The 26,010-nt window shown below is 40.7% G+C and overlaps 5 protein-coding genes across 6 annotated transcripts; 1 reads left to right on the plus strand and 4 right to left on the minus strand.

Moving 5' to 3' along the window:
- Positions 1-1,746: 1,746 nt before the first annotated feature.
- LOC139192193 (uncharacterized) lies at positions 1,747-4,521 on the minus strand. The gene has a single exon (XM_070813777.1). It carries the CDS (start codon positions 4,519-4,521, stop codon positions 1,747-1,749), a length of 2,775 nt encoding a protein of 924 aa, XP_070669878.1.
- A 956-nt stretch (positions 4,522-5,477) lies between these two features.
- Positions 5,478-6,720, minus strand: LOC103417873 (acidic endochitinase SE2-like). Its single transcript, XM_070820590.1, has one exon. The coding sequence runs from the start codon at positions 6,532-6,534 to the stop codon at positions 5,587-5,589; it is 948 nt and encodes a 315-aa protein (XP_070676691.1). The 5' UTR covers positions 6,535-6,720; the 3' UTR covers positions 5,478-5,586.
- Positions 6,721-9,118: 2,398 nt separating this feature from the next.
- LOC103445380 (uncharacterized) lies at positions 9,119-13,255 on the minus strand. Its single transcript, XM_029104230.2, has 3 exons — positions 10,751-13,255; positions 10,442-10,630; positions 9,119-9,963 (listed from the first exon to the last, which is right to left on the minus strand). Exons 1-3 carry the CDS (start codon positions 12,979-12,981, stop codon positions 9,375-9,377), a joined length of 3,009 nt encoding a protein of 1,002 aa, XP_028960063.1. The 5' UTR covers positions 12,982-13,255; the 3' UTR covers positions 9,119-9,374.
- A 791-nt stretch (positions 13,256-14,046) lies between these two features.
- Positions 14,047-15,896, plus strand: LOC103443379 (uncharacterized). The gene is made up of 2 exons (XM_008382216.4): positions 14,047-14,579; positions 15,467-15,896. The coding sequence occupies exons 1-2, from the start codon at positions 14,191-14,193 to the stop codon at positions 15,570-15,572; spliced, it is 495 nt and encodes a 164-aa protein (XP_008380438.2). The 5' UTR covers positions 14,047-14,190; the 3' UTR covers positions 15,573-15,896.
- A 377-nt stretch (positions 15,897-16,273) lies between these two features.
- On the minus strand, positions 16,274-23,269 carry LOC103443387 (ABC transporter C family member 10). Of its 2 annotated transcripts, none has more exons than XM_070820599.1 (13): positions 22,816-23,269; positions 22,325-22,458; positions 20,108-22,172; positions 19,679-19,999; positions 19,515-19,601; positions 18,826-19,410; positions 18,575-18,739; positions 18,073-18,367; positions 17,716-17,930; positions 17,329-17,634; positions 17,153-17,216; positions 16,825-17,064; positions 16,274-16,687 (listed from the first exon to the last, which is right to left on the minus strand). In XM_070820599.1, the coding sequence occupies exons 3-13, from the start codon at positions 22,157-22,159 to the stop codon at positions 16,575-16,577; spliced, it is 4,443 nt and encodes a 1,480-aa protein (XP_070676700.1). In that variant the 5' UTR covers positions 22,160-22,172; positions 22,325-22,458; positions 22,816-23,269; the 3' UTR covers positions 16,274-16,574. The 2 variants fall into 2 exon arrangements, with proteins under 2 accessions (XP_070676700.1, XP_008380444.2); XM_008382222.4 differs by having other exon boundaries at positions 22,325-22,573; positions 22,986-23,239.
- Between the last annotated feature and the right edge of the window lie 2,741 nt (positions 23,270-26,010).

Here is a 26,010-nt window from a genome sequence, read left to right on the forward strand (position 1 = left end):
AATCTGGCAGCAAACTCGTCATAATCCTCCCATGTAGTTTCGTCCTCTTTGTTGTTCTTCCACTGGATTAACAACTGAACTCCAGCAGCTTGGCCCTTCTTGTAGACCCTCATTTGTAGCACCTTGAGTGGTTCGAGTGGTAGCAACCCATCATCAGTGACAGTAGGCAAGAATGGAGTTATGTGACCTTGTCTCCCAAGTGCTTCTTCAAGCAACTAACATGAAAGACTGGATGAATTTTTGAATTCTCAGGCAGTTTCAATCGGTAGGCAACCTTCCCAATATTTTCCAAAACCTCATAAGGACCATAGTACCGGGGATGAAGCTTATGGTAAGCATGAGATGACAAAGATTGCAATTGATAGGGAATTAATTTCAAATACACCAAATCTCCTTCCTCGAAAACCCTCTCACTCCGATGCTTATCTGCTTGTGTTTTCATCCGGTTCTGAGCTACTAGTAAATTGGTCCTGAGCATTGCTAATATTTTGTCCCTAGTTAGCAGCCCTTGCTCCACTATATCCAACTTAGCAGTGCCAAGCTCATAAGACGCGATGTGTGGTGGTGGATAACCATAGACCACTTCGAAGGGGGTGAACTTTGAGGAAGTGTGGTAGGAAGTGTTATAGCTCCATTCTGCCCATGGAAGCCAGTGGAGCCACTTCTTAGGTTGACAGCTAGTGAAGCATCGCAAGTAAGTTTCAAGGCACCGATTCACCACCTCTGTCTGGCCATCACTCTGTGGATGGTAACCCGAGCTCATACACAACTTGGAGCCTTGCAACTTAAAAAAATTCTTTCCAAAAAACACTCATGAAAATGGTGTCCCTGTCACTCACAATGGTAGAGGGCATCCCATGGAGTTTAAACACATTATCAACATATTCCTGAGCTACCATGCTTGCCGTATACGGATGTGCTAAGGGGATGAAATGAGCATACTTGGACAGCCTGTCTACGATTACCAGGATCACTGATTTGCCTTTGCACAGAGGTAAACCAGTGATGAAATCCATGCTTATATCCTTCCATACATGTGTAGGGATCGGCAGAGGTTGAAGTAATCCGGGAGGGGAAATGGTTTCATACTTATTTTGCTGGCATTCCCGACATTCAGCCACCCATGACCTGAGATCTTTCTTCATTCCTACCCAATAGAAGCCCCTCTTCAATATCTGATAAGTCTTTAGAACCCCTTTCATGGCCTGCACTTGGAGAAGAGTGATGTTCCTCAAAGACCTTCCTTTTCCAACTTGAATCTGGGCTAAGCACGATCCGTCCTTTGTATTTGAGGAAACCGTTGTCTAAATGGTACTTGGACAGATTGGGGTCAATTGCAGCAGCTTAAGAATATGCTAACACCTTCTGCACCTTGCTTTGAATCCAACTATCTTGTTCTAACCCTCTCCGAAGTTCATCTAGCCACCCGAAGTAGGGGTATGTGATAGCTTTGCACTCCAATAAGTCACTGAGAGGTTTCTCTTGTAATTGAGACGAACCAACTACTCGAGATAAGGCATCAGCCATTATGTTGTCATTGCCTTGCCTATATTGTATCTCATAATCAAATCCCAACAACTTGGCCACCCATTTCTGTTGGAACGGGGTAGTAGTTCTTTGACTCAGAAAGTATTTCAAGCTGCTATGATCTGTCTTTATGATGAAATGGCGCCCTTGAAGGTAGTTTTGCCATTTTTTGATAGCACTAACAATGGCAATCAACTCTCTTTCGTATGTAGACAATGCTTAATTCCGTGGTCCCAATGCTTGACTTGTGAAAGCTATAGGTCTGCCATTCTGTTGCAACACAGCCCCTATTCCATTGCCAGATGCATCACATTCCAAAGTGAAGGGAATAGCAAAATTGGGTAAGGCTAATAGCTGCGGAGAAGTCATTGTTCTTTTTAATGCTTGGAAAGCTGCCGTGGCTTCAGGGGACCAATTGAAACCATCATTTTTTGTTAGTTGATACAAGGGTTGACACACCTTGCCATAACCGGGGATGAATTTTCTATAATACCCTGAGAGCCCGAGAAATCCCCTCAACTCTTTGACATTTTTCGGTATCGGCCAATCTATAATTGCTTGAATTTTAGTAGGATCTGCAGCCACCCCATCACGAGAGACGATGTGCCCCAAGTATTCCACCTGTGATTGGCCAAAAGAGCATTTCGATTTCTTCACTGCTAATTGGTGTTTCTGTAATAACTCCAAAGTTTGGTGCAAGTGTGAAAGATGGTCCTCCCAGGTCTTGCTGTACACCAAAATGTCGTCAAAGAACACCAAGATGAATTTCCGGAGGTAAGGCTTAAAAATGTCATTCATAAGGGCTTGGAAAGTGGCAGGAGCATTTGTAAGACCAAAGGGCATGACTAAGAATTCATAATGCCCTTGGTGAGTTCGGAAGGCAGTCTTTTCCACATCGGAGGGAGACATACGGATCTGATGATATCCAGACCTAAGATCAAGCTTAGAAAAATACTGAGCGCCATGCAATTCATCTAACAAATCATCCACTAATGGAATAGGATATTTATCCTTAATGGTAATGCTGTTCAATTCACGATAGTCCATGCAAAGCCTCCAAGTGCCCTCCTTCTTCTTGACCAAGAGAACTGGAAATGAAAAGGGACTATGACTTGGCTGGATGAATCCAGCATCTAAAAGTTCTTGCACAGCTCGTTCAATCTCAGTTTTTTGCATAGGACCATAATGGTATGGTCTAATACTCGGAGGCTTGGAACCAGGAAGCAATGGAATCTGGTGATCATGAGCCCGTGGAGGTGGTAAGGTAGTAGGAGGCTTAAAAACCGTTTCAAATTGCCTGAGCATACCCTGCAGCTCAATGAGTTGCTGGGGATTCAAGTTGGATGCCTCCAACGGATTAGTTTCCATTGAATACAATAAGACGCCCCAATTAGAGTATTTAAACTCTTTTTCAAGCTGTTGACAAACAGTATCCTGTACCAAGTACGCTGGAGCAGTGGAATGAACAAGTTTATAGTGGTCTTTTCCCACAGAAAATTCCATGGTTAAGTTGTGAAAATCCCACAAAACTGGACTCACAGATGAGAGCCATTTCACACCCAATACAACATCGCAACCCCCTAGAGGAAGTGCGTAGAGGTTAGTGTGGCAGCGATATGCACCCAATTCCAAGGGAATTTGTTGGCAACAGCCTTGACTTCGGACTTTACCCCCATCGGCAATCATGACATCGAAGGGTTTGGTGGTGTGACAAGGCCACCCGAGCTGCTTAAGCAACCTAGAATCCACAAAATTGTGGGTGCTACCAGAGTCAAGTAGTATGGTAACAGGTAGAGTGTGAAGCACACCAGCCACTTTCATGGTTTGTACCGTGGAGGGCTCAGTAGTGCCATAGAACGCACAAGCACTCAACTCCATGCTTGATAGGGAAAGATCAATAGGCTCCAGTAATTCACACTCTGTAGGTTCCAGCAATTCACACTCGGTAGGCTCCAACTCATTACAAACATCAAGCATAAGGAGCTGTTTATTATGGACACATTTGTGCCCTCGAACCCACTTTTCATTACAGAACCAACACTCGCCCTTGTCCTTCTTCCGTTGAACTTCCTCGGGGGTAAGTTTCTTATAAGGGAGGGTTTGAGGATGAGGCCTGGTAAGGGAAGGTAGAGGTAAGGCGAGAGGAGGTTTGAGTGGGGGATGAGGTTTTGGGGGAGATGGTTTCAAGTCCGTGAGTTTAGCATTTAATTGGGCAGCAAAGGAAATGGCCTCATGAACTGAGGAAGGGCGAAGCAATTTAACATCGTAACGCAATTCCTTCTTGAGACCCCCCAGAAAGCAACTCTTTAAGAGAATAGGACCAACATCATAGGTTCGAGTGGCAAGGCGCCGAAATTCCACAATATAATCACGAAGAGGGCCGGTTTGGCGGAGTTTGAATAGCGACTCAGTGCAGTCCTCAAACTCCGGTGGACCAAATTCCTGGCACAAAGCAGTCGTGAATTCACCCCAGGTGGGAGTGGAATGTACACAATCGCGCCAACGAAACCAGTACAGCGGCTCATTCTTGAAGTGGAAGGAGGCGGTCAAAACCTTCTGATTCTCCGGAGTGTGATAATAAGCAAAATATTGTTCGGCCTTATAGATCCACGCTGAGGGATCATCACCGTCGGAGAAACGGGGAAAATCCAGACGATGTGACCGCTGCGGGCGAGGAGTAAAACCGCCGCCTTCAAAAGAATCACGGCGCTGAAACCGTGGAGTGTCGAGACAACGAAAATCGCCATCATCGGTCACAATGGGAGGAGGAATATGTGGATCTGGCACTAGAGGTGGTGGTGCAGTCGAAGAGCCAGCACCGCCTTGAGGACCAGGGTCGCGATGGAGATGCTCCAGGAGAAGGGCGAATTTGGTTTCGAGAGCGGTGAAGCGGGTGTCGGAATTGGCGTTGGAAGTCTGGATCAGCTGAGGAATGGCTCCCATGGCTTCCAGAGTAGCTTCCACGGCGGAGAGGCGCGATTCAACAGTGGACATTCGAGAATTTGTGGTGTGGCGGGGCATACAAGAGGGAGACTCAGGATCGAGAGGCTGATACCAATTGTTAGGTCAAAACTTCTAAATTCCCTTTCTCGACCTGCTAGTAGCTGATAGTAATGGCGGTGAGTGAGTGGGAAGGAAAATAGAGAGAGATAGAAAGTTTCTTGTAATATTGTTTTTCTAATTCAATCCTGCAGAACAATGCCACAATTTGGTTCTTATACAACCATCCTTCTCACAATGCCAGCTGGCTACTAACAATAACGACATGTAGCTAAATAGTTTTCCACTATTATTCTAACCACTATTATAATCATAACACCCACATTCGGGAATTCTGTCAAACAGTTTGCAGACACACAGACGGGCGAAAACAGAACTACCAAATTAGACCTCACAGCAACCGAATCACTATTCGAGAACATACCCATCATTGGATCGCAGATCACGGGGTCCCAGGCGTAGTCGTGCACGAGCTGGCGCAAGGAGACGGCGAAATGCGGGGAGGGAATTGAGGGTGTGGAAGAGGGAATTGAAAGTGGGGCCGGGGAGGTGGAAAGAGAGGGAGAGAGAAGTGGGGAGCTTGGAGGAGGAGAGCAGCGGAGAGAGGGAGGAGAAGAAGGGTCTGAAGGCGAAGAGAGAGGCGGAGAGAAGAAGGAAGGAGAGGATGGTTTTGACGGCGGCGAGGAGGGCGGTGAGAAATGGAGCTGGGTTTTGGAGGTGGAGGAATGGGTTGAGGTCTAGGAGGAGGACGATGCGCACAGTGCCTGCCTATCATGTAAAACCATTGACAATGATACAAGACAGTTTATTTGGACCTATAAAACTATATTTATGTAAAACTATATTTTATTCAATTTCAAAAATTAGTACATGCAATGACATGTTTGATCGTAAAAAAAAAAAAAATGAGAAATTTTCAGTGTATCAGAAATACGAATCGGTAAAAAATCTCTCCAAAAATACATATGCATGTTTTATTCAAAAGGAAAGGAATGAGGCGCCATCATCCCTAACACACTTTATTACAAGTAGTATCATCCATTGAGGCAGAGAAGTTAATTAGATGCTGTCCTTAATGGATGCACTATAACCGTTGTCATAGAACCTGTTCCAAAGCATAACTCCTCCGTACTTGGCCGAATTCTTAATTGTTGGAAGGACTTGTGACTTGAGAGCATCAGCAGGAATAAATCCGCTGCGCGCGGCATCAGTAGACGCCGGTATCCCCAAGAACACCTGGGTGGCCGAAACCGAGGCCCATCGGTTCCAACTGCTCAAAAGAGCGTCGGCATTACCGTCTGCATACTGGCATTGGGCTAGGGGGTTGTTGTAGAACTGAACCCAAACGTAGTCAAATAAACCGGTTTGGATAGCGCCGTCTAGGTGAGTATCCGGGAACGGGCATTGTGGAGCTGCGGCTAAATAGACCGTTTTTCCCTGTCCGTTGTGTCCTTTGAGTGACCTGGCGAGCTCGTCGTAGAACTGCGTACCACCCAACTCAATGTCGAAATCGACGCCGTCCAAAACCGCGTCCCCAAGCGGGCGCGAATCTGACTGACCACCTAGGAAGTTGTTCCAGATGTAATCAGCAACTTGCCTTGCCTCATCAGCTGAAGTGAGAGAGTAAGTTTCGGTGGCCCCTCCAATCGAGAGGAGGACTTTTATGTTTTTTGATTGGCAGGTTCTGATGTCGGCACTCTGCCCCGTGCAAGTACCACTAGCGGGGTTGCAGTGGCCGGCGAGGTTTAGGACAGGGGCTTGGTTGTTTCCAAAAGTTGAGAGGAAAGCTATGTTAACAAACTGGTAGTTGCCCGAGTTGCAAGCTTCTGCTAGGGTTCCTTCGTTGCCGTTTTGGCCCCAATACGTCGCGATTCCGGCGGCTTGGGAGGACTTGCATGAAGAAATGAGGATCAAGAGGGACAGAGTTAGGGCTAGGGTTTGTGTTTTGGATGCCATTTTTGTATGTGTTTTTTTGGGTTGTTGCTCAAAGTGCTTGGGAGGGGACATGTAATTATAGGTGCAGGAGACTTACTGGTTAAGGTTTGGGGGAAGAAAAGTATGACAGACGTGTTCTGCAGGTAAGAAATGGGTGCCAGTCTTCCTCTTGCAACCGCGTCAATCGAGTTAGCTGGGGCCTGTTTAGTCCAAGTCTTCCATAAAACGCCGATTAAGTTAGGTTGTGTTGAAAATGCTTTCTTCAAAAAACACTTACACACGTAAGCGCTTCTTATATTTTTCATAAGAATGCAGGTGCTTTTGAATAAAACACTTAAAGTATTCATCAATTCCTCCCTTGAACTTGTGATCATTGGCCAATTTCACCCCTCAACTTTAATTTTGGCCAATTTCCCCCCTCAACTCTCATAATTAGTCAATTTGCACTCTACTGTTAATTTTCCATCTATTCTTTTTTTTTTTCTTTCAATCTTTCTAATAACTTCCAACAAAGTACTAAAATTAACATAAACTCACCTGCATAATATAGGGTAAAATGTACAAAAACATAATACAATTAGTATGTGATATGGGTTGATTATAAAAAAAATGTTATGAATCGGGTTTAAAGCATGTAGAAGAAGAAATAATAATCCTAAACTCATGGATCAGACCTATTTCAATAAAATGTGTTATTCTTAATAAGGAATCGAAAATTATGAATTGACTAGTCATTTTTGCACTAAAGCTCGATTCTCCACAATTTACTTGAACTTAGCTTTCACTTTTATAAAGAAAATTGTATTCACATACAAAAATGTACACATCAATCCTTTTCGTTATCAATTTTGTATAGTAAAAAATCAAATAAAATTACTCCATACTGATTTATTATGACTAATAATACTATCTATGATAAATTGTAAAATTCTAAATTTTAATCTAGTTGTAATAGGATAAAGACATAGGAAAATGATTAACATACATCTTATTTAGTTTCTTACACACACTTGTTTACTTATGATCAAATTAAAAAATTAACAGTAGGGTGCAAATTGACTAATTATGAGAGTTGAGGGGGGAAATTGACTAATTATGAGAGTTGAGGGGGGAAATTGGCCAAAATTAAAGTTGAGGGGGGAAATTGGCCAATAGTTACAAGTTCAGGGGAGAAATTGATGAATACCTCAAACACTTAAGGTGTTTCGCATGTGCGCTTTTTTTTTCAAAAAGAATTTTAAATGTTTTTTCAACCTAAAAATCCATTAAAGCTCCTTTACTTGTTTTAAAGGCACTTCCAAAATAATATTTAAAGAAAAATTACTTCTAGAGAGAATTATAACATGCTAATTGAGAGATCCCAAATTTAGAAACTAGATAGTTATGAAGTGTGACCTTAACTGCATAATTAGGTGAAAAAAGCCATCAAATTTGACAAAAAGTCTGATGAAAGGTCATAGCTGTATGCATAGTCCGTAGATGAGATAATCATGAAACAATACGTGGGGAATCAACGCATCCTCATCATTGTCAAAATAAATCAGTGTTCCAGAAACACGACCCGATATACAAAGTGTTTTAACATCAATTGAACGTTTTGGAAGTTTGTGGATAGAAACCAAATGGAATATGCTTGTAACCAAAATTGCTGGCTGCTATATACATCTTGGATTTTAGCTGAGGTGGCCATTGGCCAAGGACTTTGGTCTAATCACGATGCTTTAATTTCGCAATCCAAAAAAAAAATTCAGATAAAATTTAGAACACGTTTTGGGAGTGTTTTCAAATTACTGAAAGCGATTTTAGAAAGAAAAAAAATGTTTATATAACTAATCTTTAATAAAAATGCAAGTTAATCCTCCAAAAGTACTGAAACTAGTGCTTCTTTGATAAAACACTTCAAGTGCTTTTGGAGCTCAAAAATATTATCTCAAGTGGTTTCAGTCGTTTAAAAACACTTTCTAAACTAGTTAATGACTCGTGTATGGGGCAACATTTAGCAAGTAACAGCTCTCATGAATTGGATCGTGGTGATGTGAAAATGGGTTTGGGTAAGTTTAGTTTAGACCAGTCACCAGTGTATAAAATATCCACGGCATTGTCGATATTTTCGTCGAAATATCCTTAAAATTAAGGGTCCATAAGGAAAAGATGGGTGAAATGCAAATTTCACCCTATATCGGCGATCTATAAGAAAACAATGAATATCGACAATATTTACCGATTAACTACAAAATTTTGCTGAAACCTATTGCAGATTTCGAACTTTAGAATTTTTTTTTATAAATTTTTTCTTTAATTTCGACTAAATCTGAATGAGTTGATACTTAATATGCTTATCCCATTGTAAATTTCCATTGAAGACTTTCCATCTATATCAATATTTTAAACATTGGTTTAGACCCACATGTTTAATATCGAGTGCATGCAAATAGAATGTCAAATCTTTCGGAAAAACTTCAATAGGACTGCCACTTAAGGGCAACTAGATTATTAAAGAGACGAATGCAAGGTTGGATGAGACTAATATACATAAAGTCTCGTGTTTTGGTGAGATGTGGTCTACAAATGATATAGCATGTGCCCTACGAAAAACAAGATCAGATTACCTATTTGAAGTTTCTCTAGTATGAAAAATTCAAGAGGGATGTGACGGTTCCGGAAAATAAAAAAATCACACATTTTTATTAATAATTTTTTTGTTCGAATTCGGAAATGTTTAGAACTGAACTAATGGAATAGTAGCTCAGTGATACCAACAATTTCATGCTGCAAATCATAAAAAATGGAACTGTTTTACATAAAAATTAATGACAATTAGAGTTAAACAACAGAAGCTTGCACTTCAAATGGTTTTTTTCTGCTGCTTTTGGTATGCATATGCTTTTTCCATGTCTCGATGTAGTTCCAGTTCACTGGTCATCATCCTGGAACAATGCTTTCGAAACAGAGCCGCACGGCTGGCTACTGTATTCTCGGTAATCTTCATCGTCATCCCAGCTGCGTTGCGAGCATGAACGTTTGATTCCTGTCATTGGGGTTTCACATACTCTGTCATCACATGAACCTCTACGATCCTTCCTTTTAAACAGCTTTCGAAGCGGATTTGACTTTGGTTTCAATGGTTTCAGCTGTTTTGGGGCCCAAACTCTCTGCAAATCAGGCATCCATCTTGTGGATGAAGCGAATCTCCGAGCCCTCTCTCTCCTCTCTTGAGCTTCAAGTAACTTGCGAGCATGGTCGTCATTTTGTTTGATCTCTTCAGCGCTCGGTCTTCCAATATCAGTTTTCAGCGGACGAAGAGACTCACCTTCTGCTGATAATGAGTCCCAGATTCTATAACTTTCATCCACTTCGACACTCTTTGGTTTTTCTTTACAGGATCGATTGCTATCCTCACTGTTGAGTAAACTATTAGGGAGTTCTTCCTCATCGGCAAACAGTAGCAAATCCATTTTTGTATAGATTTTGTGAACCACATCTTCAAGTGTCTCACAGTACCTGAAAATGTCCAAATTCAAAGATTATTCTATCTGCTTAATTTTCCATCTCAAACAAAAATTGATCACCTGCACTTGTATTTCGGGAAACTAATTGCAGGAATGAATTATTTAAGCTCCATCGTTTCAAGGATCATACCGTAGGCTAATATGCTATGCAGAAGTTGTATAAACATATTCCTCACTCGTTCAGAAAAACAATGTTACAATGTGCGTATAACTGGCCTATATCCTGTAAATCTACACTAATAAGGAAACACACTTAACTCATCTAAGATTATAAAGATAATCACTTTCCTTTTTTAGCATTATTGCAAAGGTAAGTAGGAGAACAGTGGCACCGGAAATGTGTATTTGATGAGACATGAACGGTAGACTGAATGAGTGTGGAGAAAGCCACAATGCCTCAGTAAAACATCCATTATATAAAGTAAAGAATAATACGAAAGGCAGGGGTTTTCAACTCTGATATTTATTACCTGCTTTTTATGATCTTTTCAACATAATCATCTACACTCCAGTCACCAAAGAAGCCCTCCAGATGACATCGAATTTTCTCCAAACAAGAGCAAATCTGTTTTACAAACTTCTGTTTCATAGATTCTGCAATACTTGCACCAACCTCTGATTGTAGTATCTCCATCCGGAAAAATATCTGCAATTCATATCTAGTACTAGGTGAAGGAAAAGTGTAAATGTAATTGGAGACAAATTTTCATATTAGTAGAGTTATAACTGGATTAATGCATAATACAGAAGACAGTTAAGTTATAAATGAGAAAGGATACTCTCGAACTAATTTTCCAGAAGTCAGTCCTTCGGATTGTGAATCAGATGCTTTAACAGACGGGTCGGAGCTTTTCTGCCTTGCAGTGATATCCTTGGGATCTCTCAGTAGAAGTTTTAACACCTCAGAAGCAACCAAATCATCAGTAGCACCAGATTTTACAAGGGAAGTTTGACTCTCTGAAAGGGTTTCTGTTTCCCACTTTTTATTTAACCAATATATGGATGAATTCACAAGCCGATAGGCCAAGGCCCCCAAGTCTACTGCTTCATATTCAAGCCCCTGTTGTATCTTGTTGGATAGACTACTGAAAAAAGCTTCTGACGTTTCTGATCTACATTCCAAAGCGGCTTCATCTTGTATGCCAGAAGCCACAGTCAAAGAATTTTCTCCAATTGAAGGAGATGAAGAAATTGGCTGTTCACTTTCATGGTGCAAGTTATCCAACCTATTGTCCATCCCTTTTCTATTGAGCTGGTCTGCCTGGGATTCTTTCTCCACTATTAGACCACGATCGCTAGACTTCTTAATCTGTTTCATCCAGCATTTCAGAAATCGCATCTTTTTTGAGTTATAACATTCCCTGGCAAAGTAAACCTCTTCCAAACCTATCTCTGAGTGTTCAAATGCTGCCTTGCAGAAGGCACTCCATGTGAGATCTTGTAGCAACTGTGAATTTCTTTTGCTATTTCTCTTCCTTCCCTCCTTCCCTGCAGAATGCTTATTGGATGGCCCAGTCTGGTCCAAATCAGCATTCGGTTTGCAAATCCCATTCTTCATATTTCGACTTAATTGGTCTGCTTTTGTCTGAGGGTGAAATCCTTCATCCACAATAAACAGCAGAGCCGAAGAAACTGTGAAAGGTTTGAGGATTCCCGTAGACAATACACCAGTGTCACTTGAAAGGGACACTAATGCTCCTTGACCATTCCTATATAAGAAACTCAAGAGAATCTGCCAAATGGGCGCTGATTTTCTCTTCGCATTCTCTCCCAAGTCCGCTTCTAGCATTTCTAGAACCTTATCTGCATAATAATTGCCAGAACCTTCTTTTCCATCTTCACCAGGTTTAACCGAAACATCACAGACAAGGAGAGGATCAGATAAGTGGCCCTTGAAATTCGAAAACTCATTGTACTTTTGCAAAGCCTTAACCTGGAACTTTGTCATGCCTTTGCCGAAATTCCCCCAGAACAATTCTTTCAGTTTACCACCTTTTGTTTGTGAATTTAGGATTTCTAGGGAAAAGAAAGCATCATCAGCTGCATTTCTAGGCAACATCTTCAAATCAACCAATTGAAGATCACAAACCTTGCATTCCAAAGGCTTCCCACTTACATCTAAGATCTCGAGACTCAACTGCGCATTGACTTTCTTATGACTATCATCACAACCGAAAAACTTGGATGAAATCCCAATCTCGGGATAAATCAAACCAAAAGGAACAAGAGCAGAACCAAGAACAATCGAACCAGTGGAGCAAAATCCCCATCCCAAACTCCTAACCTCACTCTCAAAAAACCCAAATCTCGTCTCATCCTCATCGTTCCCAACCTTACCCTCACCACATTCTAATTCATACCTGACATCAACCCAGCTACACTGAATATCTCTACTCACAAATGCATCATTCACATTCTCAAAGAAACCCCGAAATCTCTCAGAAAACGCATTCACATTTTCCAAAGACTCGTCACCCACACCCACATTCAGGAATTCTGTCAAACAGTTTGCAGACACAGAGACGGGCGAAAACAGAACTACCAAATTAGACCTCACAGCAACCGAATCACGATTCGAGAACATACCCGTCATTGGATCGCAGATCACGGGGTCCCAGGCGTAGTCGTGCACGAGCTGGCGCAAGGAGGCGGCGAAGCACGAAGCCCGGGGCAGCGATGCCGGATCGCGGCGAAATGCGGGGAGGGAATTGAGGGTGTGGGAGAGGGAATTGAAAGTGGGGCCGGGGAGGTGGAAAGAGAGGGAGAGAGAAGTGGGGAGCTTGGAGGATGAGAGCAGCGGAGAGAGGGAGGAGAAGAAGGGTCTAAAGGCGAAGAAAGAGGCGGAGAGAGGAGGGAAGGAGAGGATGGTTTTGACGGCGGCGAGGAGGGTGGTGAGAAATGGAGCTGGGTTTCGGAGGTGGAGGAGTGGGTTGAGGTCTAGGAGGAGGACGATGCGCTGCGTTTTGCCGTAGTCGGCGATTGGGTCGCCGGAGCTCCGATCAGATGCCATCGCATTTGCAGGAGGAGAAAGAGAAGGAATTTGGCTGCAGAGAAGAAGGGAGATGCAAATGTGGAATTAAGGAACAGTAAACCGAATACGCCGTCGTTTTAGGAGAAAAACAACGATATGGTAGATGCTTGAGCGGGAAACCAAATTTTGGCGGTAAAGCAAATGTTTTAATCTGATCAAGGACCTGTTTGGACTGCTTCTAAATTTGTTAAAAGCGCTTTTAGAGAACGAAAGAGCTTTTGACATCAGTTGAAAAAATAAAAATATTTAAAGTACTTCTTCATGTTAAAAAAACACATGGTTTATAACGGAAATTTCAACATGATTTGAATGAAAGTGCATTCCAAAAGTATTATGAATAGATATGCTTTTCAATATGCTTATAATAAAAGTGCTTTTTGCAAATGATGTCGGACTCGTTTATAATTGCTTTTAAAATGGTTGAAAGTTTATTTTGTAAAAATGTTTTTAGAACAAATATTTAATAAAAATACAAGTGAATTAAAAAAAAACACTTCAAGAATAAAACAACCAAAGGGGCAAAAACAGGACAACCAAATTAGACCTCACAGCAACTGAATCACAATTCGAGAACATACCCATCACCAAATCACAAATAGCTGGTCCCAAGTGTAGTCGTGCACGAGCACATTTAGAACCAATATTTTCTTTAAAAATGGTCTCAATCATTTTAAAAACATTTTCAAACGAACCCGTCATTTTTAGGAGAAACACAATGGCGCAAATGATCCTTAGGTGAGAAGAAAAACTAGACATAATGTTAAATAGCACATTATGTACCAATTTTTCTTCAACGGGGCTGGGACTACTAAGAAGTTTGGAAACTAAACAGCAAAGATTGACTCTAAGAAATCAAACCTGATGATTGCTTATAAAGTCGAACTATTTGAATAGATTTGACTACCGAAGACAAAATCATACATATGCGGATCATTAAAAGGTGAAAGAGGCCCATAAAGACCAAAGCCATAGCCCACATAGCTGATTTGGGCCAATTGGCCCATCTCAATTCTATTTTCTTTTTCTTTTTCTTTTTTTAGTTGATTGGCGTGCTCTATCCTCTCCCCAAACTCCAAACATGGGGAAGAAAGCTGCAAACTTCCTCTCTCTTCAAACAAGAAAGCTGCAAACTTTCTCTCTCTAAAATCCAACCCCTCAAAAGTTGCAAAATTACAAGAGAGTCCCAACATGTCCGCCATTTCTCTCACCAAGTTCATCGTCTTCTCTTCCATCGCTTCCTCAACTTTCCCAAAATATCCAACTCCTTACCCTTCACTTTCACCCAAATGCCCAACGTATCCCCTCACCCACTCTTCCAGAAAGATTTCGGTCTCGGTATTTTCGAAGCCTTCCGAGGCGGAGGAAGACGAGGAGCTCCCGTCGGCGCCGGAGGACGAGTGGCTGAAGAAGCTGCCGGACAAGAAGAAGCCGCTGTACGCCCACAGCCTCCCCTGCATCGAGGCCTGGCTGAGGAACTTGGGGTTTTACCAGAGCAAAGAGGACCGGGCGGTTTGGCTGGTGGAGAAGCCCGAGTGGCACGCCCAGCTCTCGCTCGACATCACCGACTTGTATGTGAGGTTGGTTTTCTGTTTTCTCTTCTGGGTTTCTGCCATTTCTGCTGTACACACACACATATATGTATATGCGTGCTGAATTTTTGGCTGATGGATTGATTTGGTGGTTTAGTGTTAATTTTATTGAGAAAAGATCATGAATTTAATCAGCCTGTGTGTTAAGTTTTAGAATTTACAGTTTGTTTTGTTGCGATACAAGTCGGGTTGCTGTGAGATTGAATTTGATACCGAATTTTATAGAAAAATGTAGTGAAATTAGAGTGGACAATTTGTGGATGGTAGGATGATTGCACCTAAACTCGGATAAAAGTGGAGTTTTATTAGGCCTCTATTAGTCTTCCATGCCTTTGGTCCATTTATAGCTTCCAGTTTCTGTGAGTGAGTGGTTTACTGTGTTAACTTGATCCGGTTGGCCGGTTGAATTGGAGGTCATGATGGTGGATTCAACTGCGATTCCTGGAAATAGTGTGGATTCACAGAAAAATGGAAAGGAATCAATGTGTTGTGGAATGGGAACGATATAAGAGTTTGTTTAAAGGCTTCTTTAGGATTGGCTCGATTGGATATGTGGCTAAGTCCCATTATCACATTCTAAGTTTCACGAATGAGATTGTGCGCTTGATGACATGAGCTAGTTATAGACGATAGGAAATGGCGGTGATGGTTGAAAGCGGGAAGCTTGAGGTTGTGGGGAAAGATGGAGAAACAGACTGATTACTTGAAAGTGTTCGTATTACCCTGCATCACCTCTAGTTTTTCCTTTTCACATGACTGTGTCTCCCCTTTTTTCTTGGCGATGTTCTAGATCGTTGCTTGAAATTGTTTCTTTTTTCTGAACCTTTTTGTTATATCAAATATTACTGCTGCTAAATATTTAACTGGTGATGTAGGTATCTAAAGACTGGACCAGGAAACCTTGAAAAGGATATGGAGAGGCGATTTAGTTATGCGCTGAGCAGAGAGGACATCGAGAATGCAGTGCTTGGAGGACCCTGAGGACAACAAAACAATTGTTCCTGCAGGCATCTAGTTTGCTCTTCTGAATTTATCGACCTCCCAGAAGGCACCTATTACTTCTGGTTGACGGACTTGTGTGAATAGGTTACTATCGATTCTTACACTAGGACTTTTGAGACGAATAATAGGCTGTGCTATTATTTATAACTTAAATTAGTCCTCATGAGAGCTTTCGTGATCAAAATCGTTATTTTTAGGTTACAGCTAGAACTTTAGGGAGGTGCTGATTGGTGCAAATGCTTTAGACAATTTCAGATCGAATGTATTCTTCTTTTCATGATAAAATCGAATGTATTCTTCTTTTCATGATAAAATCGAATGTATACTTCTGTACGATGAATCTTCGATTTTATTTTCCTTTGAACGCAAATGTAGACGATGTTATTAGTACGTAACTAGCCTGATCGGCATTTCTGTAATCAGTTTTCGATCGTGTGATGCAGAACCGGAAAATTCTTTTTTTTTTCAAAGTTATACAGAATGAAAGAAACACAATGTGCGATTTTCGTCAATTTAGAAGAAGAGCCGATTGCACAGCAGCAAAATGATGTAACAATTTTCGAATTGGATCTATATACTCTTATTGATTTTAAAATGTACAGTAATTCTCTTGCGTTTGACAACAACTTGTCGCGCAAGAAATGTCTATTTCCAGTTTCTGCATCATGATACATATACAGTTCATCAATCAAGATCTGCGTTTTAGATTACGTTCATCGCGGTGTTTTAGATTACATTCATCGCCGTGCTGGGAACGGATACCTACAACCTTATGCAACCTGATGTGCTACTATTGATCTGGACTAAGTAGTCGATTATTCTTCATTGCCTTCGAGAAAATAAGGTAGAGATATTATACACACGCTTCTTCGGCTAGCAACGTTCTATAGTTTACACCAATCCTCCTTTTCACTATGCTTCATCTCTTCGCTACCCAGCCGTGGCAAAATGGCGAGATGAAACAATGAAACACCGCTACTTTCAATGCGATTCTGCAGACTGGAGATGAGACCAGTATTCCTTGACAAGCTGCCCAAATAGCGAGCCTTCTCTTCTCATCAAGTTCATTGGCTCGTCATACTCCACAATTTGTCCTGAAATGGATAAACGTGTTTCATCAATGTTACTCTCTTTTTCGAACAATTATGAACGAATAAGAACTGGTATATATTATGTACTTGGATGAGATCACGAGAAGCATTTTGAAGGAGAGAGTGAGAGTGAAACTCACCGTCACTGATGGCAAGAACCATTGAACAATCCATCACAGTCGGTATCCTGTGAGCTACCGTGATCACAGTGCAGTCTGCAAATTCAGTTCGGATAGTTTTCTGAAGAATTGTATCAGTGGCATTGTCAATTGATGCGGTTGCTTCATCAAGCACTAGTACCCGACTTCTTCTCAAAAGGGCACGCCCCAAACAGAACAATTGCCTTTGTCCCATGCTCCAGTTTGATCCATCTTCCACAACTGAGTAACAGGGCATCAGTTAATACAGCTGATCACAATTTCACAAAACAAAACGCTCGCCACCATCCTGATACACCGAAAATCTTACCTAAGGAGTCTAAGCCGCTTTCCTTCTCCTGAACAGGCTCTCGAAGCTGACACTTCCCAAGAACCTTCAGTACGTACAAATAAGTCAGTTGCTTAGTTTAAAATTTCAACCATGCTGAATTAAACAGTCAAAAAGGAATAATACAGCAAACAAGCTTATATAACTCGACAGTATACCTCCCATATTTCGTCATCTGAATGTTGAGACAAGGGATCCAAATTGTATCTCACAGTTCCGTTGAAGAGGGTAGGATCTTGAGGTATTATTCCAAAACGCGACCTTAGATCATGCAATCCGATTGTAGAGATGTCAATGCCATCGACTATAATCTTCCCTCCCGCTGGCTCTACTAAACGAAATAGAGCACCTATGAGAGTAGACTTTCCACTGCCTGTACGACCAACAATACCAATCTTGTGTCCTCCTTCAAAAATGCAACTGATCCCACGAAGAACGAGTGGTGTATCGGGCCTATATCTGATCTGTTATGACATGAAAATTCTCAGTAAGCTTCTTCAAGGTAAACCTTGACTAGTTCTAGCACCAAAGCAACCAATATTTACCTGCAAATTTTGTATCTCGACTTTACCTACAGCGGGCCAATTGGTTGGAGGACGGTTTCCTTCTACTACTTCAGGGGCTTCACTCGGTATATTCATGTACTGATCTAGTCTTTCAACAGAAATAATGTAATTTGCGATACTGCACTGGATCTGAATTGAAAACATCAAGGAAACGTTCAATGAAAGACCATACGAAAGTGCCATCCCAATGAATCCTGCAGTGACACAGTAATTGCTGTAAGTCTTGATAGTTTGAAGTCATACTACATACATAAGAGATGTCAAAATTACTCAGAAGATTGCAACACTAAGAATGTCAGGATTCTTTTCCCTTTTATCAAAGTTTGGAAAACTCACCAGCGCTGAAAGTTCCAGGAGGAAGCAAAGTCATACAGAGTGCTGCAGAAGAAAGAACGGTTGCGCTTATAAATTCTAGCCGTAGGATCAACCATTCATTCGCCGCAAAACTGTGGAAATAAGGACTAGCATTTGTGTCAATGAGATCAAAGTTCTTCTCCAAGAACCGCTCTTCTTCATGGAAAGCTCTTATTGTAATCGCTCCTGACACCGACTCTGCTACATGGTTTGCTACAAGGGACTTGGTTGTGCCATTGATTCGCATCAACTCTTTTCCAGTCGAAAAGTAGTATTTCTGAAAACAAGAAATGGTGTATCCACAGACGTTGTTTCAGAAAAAAGTAAATTACTTTGCTATTTCAGTTTCAAGTTCCAATTTTTCCTCAATTTCTAATAGAGAGAAATATCACAACACATAACACATTGATAGAATCATGCAGCCAGTTGAAGGAATACAGATTCTTCCTAGTATAAGGAATAAAAGAACTTGGTACGGCATTACCTGTAGGGAAATTGCCACATAGATCATCGGTATGGAGACAAACAGGACTTGCCAGGTAACGACAGCCAGTACTCCGAGATTGGCATAAGCGTTCATAGTAGACCCACAGGCAAAGACTAGGTTGAACGGAACATCAAGATCTACGATACTCAGATCAGATGACACCTACCAAAAAAAAAGCAACGCAAAAAGATGTTAGTTCCTTGAATGCCTACTAATCTATAAGCACACTTTCTGTTTGAAATGCATACCCGACTAAGTATCCTTCCCAGAGGTGTTGAGTCATAAAAAGACATGGGTGCACGGAAAAGGGAACTCAGTAGCTGTGAGAACAAAGACTGAGATGCCTCAAGACCCATAATAACTGTTAAAATAGATCTGAACAGTAGAATAAATGTTGCGGAAAATCCAATCAACAAGTAAACCGCAATCAATCGCAATGTGCTAACATTGGGATTGTCAACGTTAGCAGCCATCCAAGAGTTCTGCCCTATCTGACTCATAACGAAAATGAAGTGTAAAAGAACTGCGGCTGAGAAGTACAAGAATCCATTCTTCTGCTTCAAATACAGTACGAACGGCTTAACACCTAGTTCTCCTGTTTCTCTCTCTTCTCGTTTAATCAATTGGTCACCTTTTTCTGGTTTGAGTTGCTTTTCTACATATGTCTTCTTAATCTCTCTGGACGATATTCCAGTTTGGGCCGCAGTGGCATCTGCAAGCCTTTCAGAACCAGCAGTTTCTTTGTGTGCATTCACAAGATCCTGAAACTCTTGGCTTGAGGCCAATAGATGGTGATAAGGAGCTGCTTGTAGGATTTCCCCATCTAACATCAACTGTAAAAAAAGTTAATTAGAAGTTATTCTTAGAAAAACCGCTTCTGCTATGAAAATAGCGATGAATAAAAATCCGAATAGCCTAGAGTTAAAAGTTGACTAACCAAAACAGAATCAAATGCAGGCAGGAAATCAACTTGATGGGTCACAAGTAAAACCGTCTTCCCTGAAAGTGCTTCCATAACATATTCCTGCCAATGTACAAGTTAGCACTAAAAGCCAGACGATAATCAAAAAGGCACTGCCAGTGTTAGGATAGAGTACTTACATTGAATAAGTTTGTAGCAGTATGTGCATCAACAGCACTGAATGGATCATCCAAGAGATATATATCAGCATTCTGATAGAGAGCACGGGCAAGTTGGATTCGCTGCTTCTGACCACCGCTCAGATTGACCCCTCTCTCCCCTATTTCAGTAAGGTCGCCATAGGGGAGCAGCTCAAGGTCCTTTACAAGTGAACACCTCTCAAGTGTTTCTCGGTATCTTTCAGTATCCATTGGAGAACCAAACAAAATATTTTCTTGGATCGTCCCTGTCTGAATCCATGCTGTTTGAGAAACATATGCCGTCTTCCCAAAAACTTGAATCTGCAAGTCAAGAAGAGAAATTAAAGATGATACTTGCATAAGGTGAGACTCTGCACAATATTGAATCGTAATTTTTAGCTATCAAGGGAAAGTAAAGCGGCAACTTACATTTCCTCGAACATTTGGAATTTCTCCAAGAATTGCAGCTAAAAGGCTTGATTTGCCTGAGCCGACTTCTCCGCATATAGCAACCTTTTCACCAGGTCTAACCTCTAAGTTTATATTTCTCAGAGTGGCCTTCGAAATGTTCTCCACCCATGAAAAATCAGCCGACTTAATAACAATGGAGTGGGATACATTCTCCATGTTCCTCTTCTGGACATTTGAAGTCTGCAGCTCTGGTGCCTCAAGGAATTTCACAATACGTTCAAACGCAACCTTCGCTTGAATGACAACCCCAATAACCTCAGGAATTGATCTAATGGGATCCTGAACAAGGCGTAAAGTTGCTACGAAAGTAAAAACATTGTTCGCATGCAACGGAACCTTGAGAAAATAACATGCCCCAAAGGTTGCAGCAGACACCAGAACAGGGGACGACCAAAAGAGATAGGAATTATACGCTTTTCTATACTGCACTGCAGATAACCATTTGTGCTCCTCCTTCCTTAACCTCTCTATCGCCTTCTTGAAATGAGTTTCCCATGCATACAACTTCAACACCTTCATGTTCACAAGAGCCTCGGAACTAGCCTTCAGTCTTTCGTCTTGTGCCACCATAAGCTTAGACTGAAACTTATGTTGTAACTTAGCAACTGGAGCATTGCAAATCACTGTCAAAACTATCACCACCAACGCTGCAATCGTAGCCAGGCCAACTGCGCGGAAAAGAATCACCAATGCAAGACAGAGCTGGAGGCCGGTCGTCCAAGTTTGGTGGAACCAATATGGGAACTCTCCGATCCTATAAGCATCCACAGTAACGTAATTCATAATCTCACCACCTGAGTGTGTCAACTTAGCAGCATTCGATAATCTCAATTGCTTCTTGTAAATGGCCGATGTGAGTAAAGACTTGATTTTCACACCAATAAGCCTGGATCGTAAGTACCATTGCCGTTGTGAAATGGATTCCGTGATCTTTGAAAGGAAAAGTGCTATGGCTAACGCGTACCCTTCATATTTGAAGCTTCCTTTTCCCTCGGCAACCAATATGAAGGCGTTAAGAACCAGTGGACAAGCAGAGACGGTGAGTACCTTCAGCAAAGCAAAGAAGCCAGACAGTAAAATGTCTTTCCAGTGGCACATGACTATTGTTCTTAGTACTGAAGGTTGAGAAGAAGGTTCGATTTGTTTCTGTTTGTTCAACCGCTCCAAGTACTGCAAATAGCAACTTTCTGCTCGATCTTCCTCACGCAGCTTGGGTATATCCTCTTCCTCTAGAGTTTTCTCCCTACCCTTTTTCATCAGCGAGTTCAGCCACCAGATTGTGGCTTTACTGAAAAATCCAGCTTTGCTAAACGGCGTAACATGATCACTTTTACAGATGCCGCCGTTGGACTCACCGTTCAGAGGCGTATAAAGGTCAGTTGCGGTGATGCTCTCGTCACCATCTCCATATTTACTCCCCTTATACGCACATAACAGCAACAATGTTGCTCCTGGGAAAGACAATATATCTAATACAGTCTTTGCTGACAATTCTTTTCTGAAAATGGCAGCAAAGAGCGATGCAGCGCAGACGACTCCGGAAAACAAGAACGCAAGGATGGACAACAATCTTGACGGCTTCCTTGGAAGCTTTCTTCCGCGGATGCTTATAGTTAAACTAACCACCAACCATGTGAACCCTTGAAACAACGAAAGTAGCCACCAATTCAAAGGCAAAGCAGTACGAGTACTCCTCAGATTCTCTTCCAGAATCCAGACTCCCAGCCCCAAGTACACAATTCCAAGGCAGCCATTGACAACAGCAGAGGCTATCTGCAAACCCGAAAAGCCTTGATATCGGGCTGGAATGTGAAGTGATTTCGACGATGGCTTTTGAAGCATGTTAAACAAGAGCATTGCTAGAAGCAAAATGTCAAACCCAATTATCGACACATGATTGACGCATGAAGAAGGTTGAAACAGAGACTGAAGAGTTAAAGTGAGTGCCCTTCCAGCTTCATCCGAAAGACCGGATTCCCCACAAAACGCAGTCCACAAATCCTCCATCATGCTTTAATTAACTCTGCAGTTACACAATGCGAGAACATACAACAAGAAACAATCAGATAACCCCAGAAACACAAATTAACAAAATCTTGGGGGAAAAACTGAAAAAAAATGCGAACTTGAAGATTCTTAACATCAATTTAGTCCAAAGAATTAAAGGGCATATACCTTTTGGTTTTGTTTTGATAAATGCGGGATCAAACTCAGGATCTCGGGTTTCGGGTGCAAGAGTAGTAAATGCTCTTAACCGCTCACATGACCCAAGAACAGGATGTCCTCCTCCTCCTCCTCTGAGGCCAATGCTTCACAGAAAGCAAAACACCAAAGCATTAGGTCCTATAAAAATTACCCAATTTGTCACTCAGCTGTCCAAGTTAGAAAGAATGTCCGGAAATTAAATCAAACAGTGTTTTGAAACTACGAACGTGAGATGTGCAACTTGTGATAAATTCGACATGCGACAACACGTTAAAATAATACGACAACAATCACGTCTTTGTCTTGTGTTTAACAGCGACGTAAAGTTAAAATATTTGGTGGAAGAAAAACAGAGGAAGCAAAGCAATTCAAGACCAATCAAACAACTCTACATATAATAATATAATAAAAATTGCAATGAAAAATAATAATTATAAAAAAAAAAAGGGTTTTGGACTAACCAGGAACCCAAGAAACCCGAAATCTTCAATGTCCGTTTTTGCAAAACCCAGAATTTAATTTCTTGAATTTGTTTATTTTTGAGTTCTTTTAATTTCCTTGAAAGAAAAAGATGGAGTCTTTGCACCCGATTGCTGATGGGCTCCGAGTTTATGGTAGAGACTGACAAAACGTGGGTTTAGAGAGAGAGAGAGAGAGGAGAGAATGACTTGAGTTTTTAGTCAGCTTTTTTCGTCTAAGAAAAAAGTAATGGTTGCAAAATTTGCAACTGCGAGTCAAAAAGTTGTGGATTTCTGAGAGAGGGAGAGGGAGATGTGTAAGGTCGGAGTCGGTATGTCGTCATGGCTCACGTCTCTGCGTCTTGAAAACACGTGGGCTTTGTTCGTCCGTCGTTTCCTTTTCTCTGTGTGATCCGCAGCCGTACTGGGATTCTGTGGCTACGCAGGCGCAACTGCCCAGATTTTAATATGCATGTATATTCAAATAAGAACAAAAATTACGTATTATTAAATAGAAAACACCGAATACCCGTCAAACACCAATCAAATTGGAAATGGTTTATGCTCGTTTAGAAATACTTTTAAATGATTGAAAGTGTTTTTAGGAAAAATTTTGTTGGCAAGTACTAGCTATAGAGCTTATTTAGATGTACTTTTAAAATGACTAAAAATACTTATGGTGAAAATGTTTTTGGAACCAATCCTTAGTAAAAATACAAATAAATTGTAGAAAAACACTTAAGTGTTTCTTGCTTTTTGAAATAAGCACATAACTGGTGCTTCTTGCAGAAAACACTTTAAGTGCTTTTGGAATCAAAAAACATTTTCTTTAAAAACGCTTTCAGTTATTTTAAAAACACATTCAAACGAACTCATATACTTCTTACATGAAATACTTTCCATTGTTTTTTTATTCAAGATTAACTTACATTTTTACCAATGATTTGTTTAAAAGCATTTTTTTAAAACAGTTTTAGTTATTTAAAAACACTTCTCAAACGAGAAACTAGTCATCTACAAGTATAAAACATAAACACAGTTTTAGGGACAATAAAAGTAGGGGTATGCTATCCATACATCCTATTTTACTTCTCACACACCTCTTGTTAATTTCTGTCATTTGATTTTCTTTAATTCATCTGATCCGACAGTCGAAATTTAAAAAGGTGTGTGAGAAGTTAAAAATGGTGTATGGATATTACATCTCTAAAAGTATGAGGAAGAGTATGATGTGCTTATTTATTTTGCATGGTGAAATAGGCAAAATGTACATAAGAAAAGAAATCGTGGAGGGGAGTATGAAGAAATGAGAGTTCAGTCAATTATCTTTTGGATAAGGATTGTCTGCCCTCCTAGTTGTGGTGTCCTTCCATGCCCTCCTATTTTGTGCAGTCACGGTTAAGCCACGTTAATATTTTATATTAATTTTTTAATGAGATAATAAGACAAAAAACAATAAAAATATAAAATATTGACGTGGCTTAACCGTGACCGCACAAAATAGGAGGGCATGGAAGGGCACCACAACTAGGAGGGCAGACAATCCTTGTCCTTATCTTCTCCGATCCTAGTTGATATAATTTTCCTTTTATGTGAATTATTATGGATTTTAATGTGAAACACGTATTAGTATTTATTTATTACGAGCAAGTAAACACATGAGAAGTTTTGAGTAGCAAGTGAAGAATTATTAGAATAATTTTAGTATTCATTATGTGTGGCTCGTGTCATTATTTAATTCTAATGCATATTTAAACGATTAAACAATTTTTAGATATAAGTTTGTAGACTTAGAGATGATATGGTCAATCAAGATAATCAAAATCTATTATGATCCTACATCGGCTACATCAGAAATGGTGTAGTGGTACTTAAGTTCTTTGGGTCCTCCCACCTATCAAGCAGTCTTTTGGGTTGGGCTCTTCCCTTGGGTTTGAGTACCTAACATTGGTATAAGAGCCTAGGTTCTTGACGATGCGAAGGGGGTGACCTGGATAGGGCTACCTTAATGGGACGACCAACAGGATGCGCTACCGTTAAGAGTGAAAGCCACTATAATAAGGGCCACCGTATACGTCGGGTCCCGACGCTGCAGAGAGGGCGACCTGGAAATTGCTACCTTAACAAGACGACCAAAGGAGGGTGCGCCGCCATTAAGAGTAAAAGCCACCAAAGTAAAAACCGTCGTGGACGTTAGGTCTTCCAAAGGGTGGTGTGATGTTATGATCCCACATCGGCTACACTAGAAATGATGTAGTTGTACTTAAGTCATTGAGATCCTCCCACGTATCAAGCTAGTCTTTTGGGTTGGGCTTTTTCCTTAGGCTTGAGTACCTAACAAAATCACGAAGATAAGGTATTGAAAATGATTAAGATAATATTTTTAAAATTTGGAAATCAAATTAGATGCAAGTTCGAGGTTAGATCGATGTGCTTATTTGCCAATTACATAAATGACAAATATACTTATAGATCTATAGTCGAGAAAATAAATTAGTATTGAACTAGCTATTTGCTAGATTCAAATTGACAACCTCTAACTTATAAGTTAAAAAAATATATAAATTGGTTGTAGTACTAAGTGACGAGTTGTATATCTTTAAACTTGCAGTAGTTAATTTAGGTTTTAATAAAACCTATTTCTTCATAGATACCGTCATACCTAACGATTGAACTCATGTTACCAAAATAATCAAATTGAGTTTAAGATAGTAGTTGTATTTAATATAGGTTTGCTTCTCTGCCAGCATGCCATGCATATGCAAAGCTTAGGATTCTAGGTATGTGGGGGCGAGCGATGATTTTTGTCGAAGGGATGCATCATGCAGATAAATCATACCCGTCATTTCCCAAACTATCAAAATCAGGCCATATTCCTCAAAGCAAATTGAAGAGGATCGAATATACATGATAGTGATAATTACGTGGTACAATGGAAATGCAATAAAATTCCAAGTCAGATTTGTTCTACTCAAAATGAGAGTTTCCCCCTTAAAACTTATTTTCTCTCACTTAAAACCCATCCTCTTTATTTTTTCAGACATAAACCCCATTTACTAGAGTCATTAACAAGCTTGGTATGTCAGTTTTTATAATTCTCGTGTTCCTAAAATACCCTCATAGAATGTAACATGGGTTATATAATTAATAATAAATTTTTCATTTTATTATTTTCAATGCAATTAAATGTCAACTAAC

The sequence above is a fragment of the Malus domestica genome, chromosome 01, assembly GCF_042453785.1.
Source record: "Malus domestica chromosome 01, GDT2T_hap1".
NCBI lineage: Eukaryota > Viridiplantae > Streptophyta > Magnoliopsida > Rosales > Rosaceae > Malus > Malus domestica.